This window comes from Chrysochloris asiatica, unplaced genomic scaffold (assembly GCF_000296735.1).
Source record: "Chrysochloris asiatica unplaced genomic scaffold, ChrAsi1.0 scaffold00262, whole genome shotgun sequence".
Classification (NCBI taxonomy): Eukaryota; Metazoa; Chordata; class Mammalia; order Afrosoricida; family Chrysochloridae; genus Chrysochloris; species Chrysochloris asiatica.
Window position 1 is genome coordinate 3,316,797 of NW_006408780.1, and position 11,567 is coordinate 3,328,363.

The 11,567-nt window shown below is 46.3% G+C and overlaps 1 protein-coding gene across 1 annotated transcript in view; it reads left to right on the forward strand.

Annotated features, from left to right (window-relative positions):
• EVC2 (Ellis van Creveld syndrome 2) overlaps positions 1-11,567 on the forward strand; it is a 158,481-nt gene that overhangs the window by 90,397 nt on the left and 56,517 nt on the right. Inside the window, exons 12-13 of the mRNA XM_006874141.1 lie at positions 4,696-4,935; positions 9,355-9,530. Coding sequence (XP_006874203.1) covers positions 4,696-4,935; positions 9,355-9,530 — 416 coding nt within the window. The remainder of the gene's footprint in view (positions 1-4,695; positions 4,936-9,354; positions 9,531-11,567) is intronic.

Below are 11,567 nucleotides of genomic sequence, written 5' to 3' on the forward strand. Positions count from 1 at the left end.
TTCTTTTAGTTTATTGGTTCTTACAAATGGACCAACAAGAAACATCATAATAAACAGAGAAAAGATTAAAGTTGTTTAGGACTTCATTTTACTTGGATCCACAATCAGCACTCATGGAAGCAGCAGTCAAGAAATCAAATGTTGTGTTGCACTGGGCATATCTGCTGCTCAAGACCTCTTTAAAGGGTTCAGGAGCAAAGATGTCAGGTTAAGGAGTGTTTTCTATTGCTGTGTAGTAAGTTAGCACACGTTTCTCTACCTAGGTCAATATCCATTTTTATCTGTGGGCAGGAGTCTGGGTCAGACTTAGCTTGGTCCTATGAGTGAGAGCAAGGGCCTCACCTGGATCAGGGTCTTATTCAAACTCACTCAGACTGTAGGCAGAACTCAGTTCCTGGATTGTTGTTGTTGTCGTTGTCAGGTGCCATCGAGTCAGAACCGACTCATAGCGACCCCATGCACAGGAAAACAAAACAATGTCAGATCCTGGGCCAACCTCACTACCGCTGCCACACTTGACGCCATCAATGATGCCACTTGGCTGATCCATCTCATTGGGGGGTCTTCCTCTTTTTCTCTGACCCTCCATCTTACCCAGCATGACATCTTTCTCCAGCGACTGTTCTCTCCTGACAACATGTCCAAAGTATGAGAGACGAAGTTTAGCCATCTTGGCCTCCAAGGCCTCCAAAGTTCCTGGATAGGGGTCTTCAACTCCCAGTGTCTGCCCCCCTTTCTGGGCGGGTTACAACCAGACAGAGTCTTCAGGGTCAACAGGAGTAGGATGTATCATTAGGAAGGTCCACCCAGTAATCTTCCTTCTGAGGATCTCAAAGTCACGTGCTTAAGAACTTTGTATTGGTCAAGTCCTCCATTAGTGTGTGTTTTGTGAAAATATACACAGCATATTTATACACAGAATTCTTAACATAGAATTCAGTGACATGGACGCCGTTTTATAAGTTGTGCCACCCTCCTCCCCCACCTTTTCTGAGTTCTAATTGTTCTACCGCCATTGACATAAATTCACTGCCTGCTGAGCTTCTCATCGAACCTTTCGAGTTGGCTGTTGTTAATTTCTTCACACACAGGAGCGAGCACACATCTCAAGACAGACATACTTTACTAAAGAAGCTGAACTGTTGTTTGCTTCAAAGTTTGCGTTGATATTTGAGGTTTATAGAAGATCTCAAGGTGCTAATTTCAGGGTTTCTTCTGGCCTCTGTGGCCCCAGATTGTCTCAGAAGCCCCACACCTTTGCCATGTAATGTAACCTAATCGTTGTAGCTCTTCAAACAGAACATGGAACACTGAATGATTTAAAATTAAGAAAGGTGTGTGACAGCGTTGTATTGTTTGACCATACTTAATCAACCTGTATGCTGAGCTAGTAATCTGAGAAGCTGGGTTCTATGAGTAAAAACGTGGCATCAGGATTGGAGGAAGACTCATTAACAACCTGCGATATACAGATGATACAACCTTGTTTGCTGAAAGTGAAAAGGACTTAAAATATTTACCAATGAAGATCAAAGAGCACAGCCTTCAGTATGGATTGCATCTCAATATAAAGAAAACAAAAATCCTCACCACTGGACCAATAAACAACATTTTTAAGTTGTCAAGGACTTCATTCTTCTTGGATCAGCTATCAACATTCACGGAAGCAGCAGTCAAGAGATCAGACGACGTATTGCATTAGGCAAATCCGCTGCACAGGAACTTTTTAAAGTGTTGAAGAGCAAAGATGTCAGCTAGAGGACTAAGGTGCACCTGACCTCAGCCATGGTATTTTCAATAACCTCATATGCATGTGAAAGCTGGACAGTGAATAAGGAAGACGGTAGAAGAATTGATGCTTTTTTTAAAAAAAAATGTTTTATTGTGAATTATTTGATAGTTTACATGGGAAAATATTAATTTTACATTCATCCTATTGTATATTGTTTCATTGCCGTGGTTATAATCCCCTCCATGCATCATCAACCAACCAAAGGGTATACACTGCAAACCTGCCCCTCGGTCGTCAGCACACATCCCCTCTCCCTCTCTGGGTCTAAAGTCCCCAGCTGCTCCATCTTTCCACGTCATCGTCTCAGCCTCCATATCAGGCATCACTGCTTCTCTGGGTAGGTCCCTCTCTCCGCTCTTTTCCCTTGATGGTCCCAGGGACTCTGCTCCTAGACTGCAAAGTTAATCACTCCCCTCCTTGCTACAAAATGTCTACCTTTACATGTCCAACCCTCAAAGTCAGTCCTGATAACAATTATTCACTATTGTATCACAAGAGACCTATCCCCATCTCCTTTCATCAGCCCTGCCTAGACAGATTAGATATTGCTCAGTAGATTCTACCTTCCTTCACACCCTCTGGATCTAGGTTTCCTCTTGAAAGCTTGTAAGCCAGTCACTTATTGCCTTTGTAGCCCCCTATTTTGGGTAGCCAATGTCCAAGTTGCCCATCCCTGTCTACTCTGTGTGGAGGGGGTGGGAATGATAATTGCTGTAAGGATTTGTTCCCTCTTTCCTCCTTTGCTTTCCTTGGACTGCACCACATAAAAAGCCAGCATTCTTAACACTTCCTTTGCTTCTCTTTTTACCTCAAATGATCTCAATTTGGGCTTGATTACTAGTGCTTTTCTCCTCACCTACAGTAAGAATGAAAGAGGATGGAAATCATCTCGCAAGCCTAACAGCATGATGCCGTGAGGTTTCAGAGATTTCCACTTGGGCAGGTTATTGCCAGGCAGTTTGCTTTGCAAATTTCCACCCTGGTGAATTTCCTGCTTTTGAGATTGTTCTGGAAAACAGGGTAGTGGGGTGGGGGCATGGCACAGGACCCAGGAGCCTCGTCATTGTCACCTTGTAACATTATGTGTGTATCTGTGTGCACATGTGCATATAGGGGTGTGCCATTTGTGGATTGTGTGTCTATGTACATGGGTGTGTAGTGTGTATCATGTGTGCATGTGTGAGCATACATGGATGTAAGTGTGCCGTGTGTGGATTATGTATCCAGTGGGTGTATGTGCACTGTGTACTGTGTGTATATGAGATTACGTGTGTGCATTGTGTAACCTGTGTGCACATGTATGTATGTGTGCTTACGTGTGTGTGAGTGTGCCGTGTGTGGATTGTTTGTCCTGCGTGCACTTACATGTGTGCAGTGTGTGTGTTGTGCCCACCATATGGGTGTATTGCACACATGCCTTTGAAAGTGTGTCATGTATTTGCCATGCACACATATACATGTGTGCTCGTCGTGTGCATAATTGTACACATGTGAACACTTGTGTGTAGTGTTTTGCCTATGCCTGTGCCCATGCATGCATATGTGTCCATGGATCCATTTGCTTATTGCACATGTGACTGTGCATGTATGTACATGTGCTCAGGTGTTCCATACACATGTGTGTGCTTGTGCTCCTGTGTGTATGTATTTGTTCATGTGTTCATGGCTCATGTGTATACGTGTGTCCATTGCACGTGTGTACTTGTGTCTATGTGCCCATGTGGGTATGTGTGTACCTGTGTCCATATGTTTGCTGTACGTGCATACCTGTGTCCAGATGCCATGTTTGAATACATGTGTCCATATGTTCAATGCACATGTGTATACCTGTGTCTATGTACTCATGTGCCTGTCACACATGGGTACCTGTGTCAGTGTACCCATGTATGCATTGCATACTTGTGTTCATGTGTTAATTGCATGTGTGCACACCTATGTTCATGTGTGTTTCACACATGTGTACTGGTGTCCATGTGCACATACATGTCCGTATATTCTTTGCCTGCATGCACCTGTGTCCATATCCCCATGTATTCAATGCACATGTGTGCATACCTGTTTCCATGTACCCATGTGTGCATGTGTTTATAAGCCCATGTGTGCCCATGTGCATACCTGTGTGCATGTGCGCATATGTGCCTGTGTTCATTGCTCATGTGTGTACCCATGTCCATGTATCTCTGTGTGCCGAGTGCAAATGTACCCATGTGTGTGCATGTCTCCATGTTCATGTGTACGCACTTGTGTATGTGTGCACGTGTATCTATTGTGAATGTGCCTGTGTAAGTACACACCTGTTTGGGCATGTGCACAACTTTGAGAGTGCATACCTGTGTGGGCCTATGTGCACCTGCGTGGGTATGTGCACATTATGTGTGTACCAGTGTGGGCATGTGCACACCTCTGTGTGTGTGTACCTGTATGGGCATGTGTGCACCTGTGTGAGAATGTACACTTTTGTGGGCATGTTTGTACATGTGTGCATGTGTACATGTCTGTGTGTACTTGCGTGGGCATGTGTACACCTCTGTGGGTGTGTGCACACCTGTGTGAGAGTGTACATCTGTGTCAACATGTATGCATCTGTGTTTATACCTGTGTAGGTGTCAGCGAACCTGTGTGGGTGTGTGTATACCTGTGTGGGCACTGGTGCACCTGTGTGTGGGTGTGTGCACCTGTGTGTGTGTTGACACACTTGTGTGGGCGTGTGAACACCTGGGTGAGAGTGTGCACATGTGTGGGCATGTGCACACCTGTGTGAGAGTGTACACCTGTGTAGGGGGATGTGCACCTGTGTGGGTGTGCACACTTGTATGGACCTGTGTGTCCCTGTGTGGACCTCTGTGCACCTGTGTTCATGTTCACTGGGCCAGTGTCTCACGCGGCCGCTTTTCTCTCTGCAGGCTGCAGCTGAGTGCAGCAGCCTCCTGCGAACCCTGCACAGCCTGGAGCAGGAACACCTGCAGAGGACACTAGCCCTGCGGCAAGAGGAAGACTTGGCCAAGGCGCACCGGCAGCTGGCCGTCTTCCAGAGATGCGAGCTGCACAGACTCTTTTTCACCCAAATTAAAGGCGCTCTTCTCAAAGGGGACCTGAAGCCAGAGGCGGCACACATGCTGCTGCAAGCCTACGCCGACATCCAGGTAAGGCGCTAGCGTGGACAGTATCATCTGCAGTCGTTTCTGGGGTTTTTTTGCGACACCAGTGGGCTGACTTCTCGTCTACCTGCCTCTGGCCGTGCATGTGTGCTGGGGGTCTCCAATAAGGAGGATAAAGCTGGGCTTGGAACATGGGCCTTGGGACAAGGCAAACTGGATTTGAATTCTACCTCCATCACCCATTCAATGTGGGGACTTAAGCAAATTTCCTAGCCTTTCTAAGCCTCAGTTTCTTCCTCTGTAAAATGGGGGCTAATACAGTGCCTGTACTCATGGGAGTGTGAGGAACCCGGTGGGAGCTGGTTCATGGCAGCCAGAGCTTCATATTTATAGCAAATGACTGAGGGGGCTGGGGAGTTACTGCCATGCCTGACCTGGCTCATGGTGACCTCCTGTCCAAGAGAATGGCCCACTCCCAACTCCCCCACGTGATCACCAGCACTCACGAGTCCATCGCTGTGGATTGTGTACCGGTCCATCTCACCGAGGCTCGCCCTCACCCTTGCTGGCCCTCTGCGTCACTAAGCATGATGTTCTCCAATGACGGATCCCTCCAAGTAGTGCATCCAAAACAAGTGAGTCAGACAGTATTCTGGTGTGACCCATAAGCCTTTCATTGGCTAATTTCTAGACATGCTTGGAAAAGCAAAGGGCCAGAATAAAAGAGGAAAACCTTCAAGGAGACGGATTGATATAGTTACAACAATGGGCCCGAACACAGCAATGATTGTGAGGCTGGCTGAGGACCGGGCACTATTTTGGTTGGTTATACTCAGGGTCAGAACAGACTCGATGGCACCTAACAATAACAACAGCAACAGTTTTTGGAATTCGATCACCAGCTCTTTCTTCCTAATCTCTCTTAGTCTGGAAACTCCACCATGGGTGACCCAGCTGGCATTTGAAATACCCATACTTTAGCTTTCAGCATCATGGCAACATGCAAGTCACCATAGTGATAGACGAGTGGTGGGCATATATGTTTGTTTGTGTGTCTGTCTGTATTTCTGGGCTGGCACAGTGGGTTAGTACTGGGTTGCTAACTGAAAGGTCGGTGGTTCGAACCCACCAGACTCTCTGCAGGAGGAAGATCTGATAGTTTGGTTCTGTAAAAATTTAGAACCTTGCAAGTGCTTTGAAGCAGTTCTCTGTACTTCAGGGTCTCTGAGTTCAGGGAGATTGGGCAATAGTGGGAATTTGATATGTCTCTTTATGTCTGTAATAGCCATCGATGTAACCCTAGTAGAGTTTGGGATGTATGTCTAGATGTGCCTGAATACATTGGTATGTATTTCCACATGTAAGCCTCATTGTGACTATATCCACCCAGACTGAACCAATTCCTAGACAAATGCAAAACCTGTTTACTTGAAGCTGTCAACATCACTGTGGCACTTTATGGGGCCGTCGTGAGACATTTACCTGCATGCACATGCAAGAGACACTCAGTCCTGCACACATCCAGTCAAAACGCAGATATGCCATTACACGATTCATCCATTGCTCCCGAGGTTCCCACTTGACGCGTGGAACTGGCTGTAAGGGGTGGTGATGGTAACATTTGTGTTCGGATGACGAATGGCGTATTTGAGAAATGCAGATGATGCTGCCCCCACAGACTGCCTCTTTCAGTGTACAAGCTAAATCTCTGATTATAAAATAGCCAGGGGACCCCCTCTGTGGAAACCTGGGTGCTGTTTGGCGCACTCCAACCGATAGCTGCAGATGTGCCACATGGTCCTCAGTCCATTCTTGTGTTCCCTGTATGAATGCAAAACTGTGGTTCCAGACAAATGTGTTTTTTCTGATGTAGAAGCCACTGTGATTTCCATTTTATCTTTGGATGTAAAAAAAAAAAAAAAAAAATCCAGACAGCTGGCTTGCTGGGTACATTAAAACAAAAACAAAATCCTCACGGCTGTTGAGTTGATTCCAACTCATAGCGACCCTAAGGACCAAGAAGAACTACCCCAGTGGGTTTCTAGGGTGTCAGTCTTTGCAGAAGCAGACGACCACGTCTTTCTCCTGTAGAGCGGTGGGTGGATTTGAGTCACTGACCTTTGGGTTAGCAGCTGGCTGCTCTATTCACTAAGCCTTCAGGACTCCTCTCTGAAGTTCTACCTTGCCCTGGAAGGATCCAGTCACTACAGCGTGAGCATGTCCATGTAGGGTAAATCGGGCTGCACCTCCTTACGGCTGGAGCCAAACACAGGTGGATGCGGGCACGGGTGGTCCTGCCTCGGTGTGTGTTCAGGTCCTGGAGATGAAGCCATATAACTCCACTCCTTAATAAATAATAAACGCCAGGCAGAGGTAGACCCTGCTCTCCCCAGGGGAGACACAACCACAGCAAGTGCCTGCTCTGGTCACAGGCTAAGTGAGAAAGGGCTGAGGAGGCCAAGAAATTACGAGGAGCTTTCAGCATGAGACAGACACTCTCAGAAGAAATCCAGAACATAAAGGGAACGGCTCGTCTTTCCATTTTGGCTGAGGTTTTCCCTTTGAAAACTCGTTGCTGTTGGTTCCCATTGAGTTAGCTCAATGAGACAGAGTGCTGATTAGAACCAGATCACCAGCCCTTTCTTCCTACTCTCTCTCTGTCTGGACACTCTGTCGACACCTGTTCAGCACCATAGCACCACGCCAGCCTCCAGACAGGTAGTGGCTGTGGGTGACACTAAACTTTACACCCAGGTCTCCCTCATGGAAGGTGAGAATTTAAAAATCAAACCTGTGACAGTAAATAAAGAAACACAGCATCAGATTCTTTCTATAAATAAATGGTTCGAGCTGATGTTCTGGAGCCCACAGTTAGACGGCTGTGCTCAGAATCTTTGCTCGGCCCTTTACCAGCTGTGACGTGGACTCAGTTTCCTCACCTGTGAAGTGGGAGTAATAGTACTCTCTTAAGATTGACTTAGATGAGGTATGTGTAGCTCTTGGCCTAGTTTCTGATCCAGAGAAAACACCCAAAGGCTCTTACTGGGGGGTGGTGGTGTGCCGTGGAGTCTGTTCCTACTCTTAGCGATCTTGTGTAAGATTTCTGAGGCTGTAGATCTTCATGGGAGCAGAAAGTCTCATCTTTCTCTCGCAGAATGATTGCTAGACTCAAACCATTGACCTTGCGGTTAGCAGCCCAGTTTGTAATCATACTTGGTTGAGTTCATTCAGTTTTTTCCCCATGGTGTCTGTCTTGTCTCCTGTAAGACTCTGGGGTCAGGCCACTGACTGATCCTGGACATTTAGTCCTGGTGGGGACTTTCAGGGCTGATTGCGCACAGGGGTGGATGGATGAATGACCAAAGGAATGCAAAGTCCACTTCACATCTCAGGGCAGCAGAGTTGTTTTGATAACCCGGAACCACTGGGACCTACTAGCATTTATTGTTTAAAGCCCTCTCCAATCTCTTCCCACCCCATCCTCTGTTTTCCTGTTTTTTGAGGTTTGGCTGAAAATTTACAGAGCCAATTAGTTTTCCATTCAACAATTGATACATATTTTGTCTTGTAACATTGGTTGTGATGCTTTCCATATAACGGCATTCTTCCCTGGGTTCCCCCGTCCTTCTGTCCTTCTTTCCTGCCCCTTCCTGCCTTCTGAGCTTTGGTTTTTGGGCAAACACTGCCCCCATAGTCTCACATGGTTGATTGTTCCCTGTGAGTGTTAACTGTTCGCTTCATAGACTTTTCTGTTGTTTGGCTGAAGCAGATCCCTGAGGTGGATTCAGTTCCAAGTTTGAAGGACCACAGTCTTAGGGTTCTTCTAGTTCCTCTCAGAACAGGAAGTCTGCCCTTTTGTATGGTTTTGAGTTCTGGTCTACATTTTCCTCCCATTCGCCCAGGACCTCTTGTGGTCCTGTTCCAAGTGGTCAGTAGTGGCAGCCGGGCACCGTCTAGTTCTTCTGCTCTCTGGGTAGTGGAGGCTGTGTGTGGTATGTGTGTTCCGTTAGTTCTTTGGACTCACGGTTGCCTAAGCCCTCTTCTCTTGCTGGAGTTCCTGGCTGCTGTGAATGGTTGGTTACTGCACTTGACGGCTCACTCAAAGGGTGGAGGCTTGAGTTTACCCAGAGTTGCTCAGAAGAAAGTCCTGGTGATCGTCTGACATATCAATCATTGAAAACCCCACGGAGTACGGTTCTACTGTGACACACGTGGGGGGCGTCTTGAGTCGGAACTGATGTGAAAGTAACTAGCCAGTTAGGGTTTCCTTTCTTGTTTGTGTGCCATTTTCTTGTAAGCCTTTGCTAAGGACTTGGAGGTTTAAAGTTTTAATTCCCACAGTTCTTTTTTCAGTGTTATTTTCTTCTGAAAGGAAGAATGAAAAATTTAATGTCTCGACTGAATTTTCTCTTAAGTGTTCATTCAGCGTCATTTCTCGATTTCTTTGCTTTTTTCTCTTTAAAGGGCAATGTGGAAGAGTTGATGGACTTTTTCCAGGCAACCAAGAGATATCATCTAAGTAAGAGATTTGGCCACAGAAAGTACCTGGCGCAGAACATGCAGTCATCTCATGCCCGTGCCCAAGGCCTCCTCAACACCGCTGCCACCCAGCTGACCCGCCTCATCCAGAAACACGAGAGGTAAAACCCAAACAACGTGGAAACGATGGCGTCAAACTCGCTGGGCCATACGCTCTCCCCCAGTGGCATCTACTCTTGCCCACATAGCCGCTCTCCCAGCACCAGATTTCCGGCTTAAGAAGAAGCCTCTCATTGTAAACATCCTGTGTGCACTAGAATTTCAGGGACCAGCACGTTTGTCAGGGGAGCGGTACGATGAACCCCTGGTGTTCTGCATTCAGCTTCATTCAGCACATGTGAGCTGGTTACCAGTCTCGCTGTCGCTGCTTTGTTAACTGCCGGGGAGTCCATTATGACTCATGACGACCCCACATGTGTGAAGTAGACCGGCTATGTTGGGTTTCTGTGGCTGTGAGCTTTCAGAAGCAGATTGTCAGGTGTGCGTTTGAGGCGCTTCTGGGTGGTTTCGAACCTCCAGCCTTCTGGCTAACATTGAGGGCAGATTGAGGTAGCTGTTTGCCTTGTACTGTTTTTCTGGGACTGACGTATCAAAGTACCACAAACTGAGTGGCTTACAGGAACAGAAATACGTTCTATCACTGTTCAGAGTCAAGGTGTTGGCTGCGCTAATTCCTTTTGCGGCTCTGAGGGAAATGCTGTCCCAGGTTCTGGTATAGCCAGTGATCTTGTTTGTTTGTTTTTTAAAAACTCTTTTTATTGTGATTTGGGTGAAAGTTTACAGAGCTAATTGGTTTTCCATTCAACAATTCATACACATTTTATTTTGTGAGATTGATCAGAATCCTGACAATCCTGTTCCCCATTTCCTAGTCCTTCCTATCTTCTGAGCGTTATGTCTGGGCAAACGCTGCTCTTTTGATCTGGTGTAGTTGATTGTTCTCAGGAGTGCGTATCTCCCAGGGTTACTGTGCACCTTATAGACCTGGCTATTGGATGAAAGCGGATCTCCAGGGATGAGTTCAGTTCTGAATATCTAAAGCCAATCTCAGGAGTTCCACCGTCTCTATCAGACCAGAAAACCTGGTCTTGTTTAAAGTAATTTTTGTTCCCACATTTTTTGCCTACTCCATCCAGGACCTGGGAGTCTTGGTGTGGTGCTGTTAACTAATGCATCAGACTACAAAGTTGTTTGAACTGCAAGGTCAGTGGTTCAGGCTTACCAACTGCTCCTTGGAAACCCTATACAGGGTGCTATGAGTTGGAATCGACTCAATGGCACTTAACAACAACAACAGCAACAATCCAGGACCTTGTAATGTGTTGATAGTGTTAGCCGGGCACCATCTAGGTCTTCTGGTCTCAGAGGATTACTTACCTTACAGATTTCCTTCTCTGCTCCTCTTGGTGGCTGTGTTAAATGCAGTGAAATTTATTCTTTCTAGGTGACAAGAAATTGAAATTCATTGGATCTTGGCTTTCTTACAATAGTCTGTGGTTTTTTATGTATCTGTTCTGCCACAGGGTTACTGTTATCAGAACTTTGCAGTTCTCACGCATGGTTTAATTTCAATTCTGCAAGGTGCCAATGAGGCTCCCCAGCCAAAGTTGCTAATGAACTTGCCACTGCAATTTCCTTGACGTTCCTGATTAATTTTCACTCAAAGCAAAAGCATCATTTTTGTGCTTTGAACTGAATTACCCGGCAGCTGGTTGTACTGTGGTGAGCTGTTGCCAGAGAAAAGCATTCTACCTTTTATCTTAACTTTTTAATAGGCTGACTTATATTTCTAAAGTCTGCATCTACCATTCATACATTCACTCACTTATTTATCCCTTGAAGAAGCTGGCATTGAGAATCTACCAAGGGTCCAGCCAAGGACCACCCAGAGATGCAGCTGGATGAGCCATAGCAATGGGAATAATGTTATTACTGTTAGGGTCTCTGGAATTGATTCCAACCCATAATGCTCATATGCACGAATGAAATAGAGTCTGGTCACACGCCACCTGCACCATTATTGTCATGTTTGAGCCCGTTGTGTAGACGCTGTGCCAGTCCATCTGGTTGGGGGTCTTCCTCTTTTTCGCTGACCCTCTACTTTACCAAGCATGTTGTCTTTCTCCAGGGACTGGTCC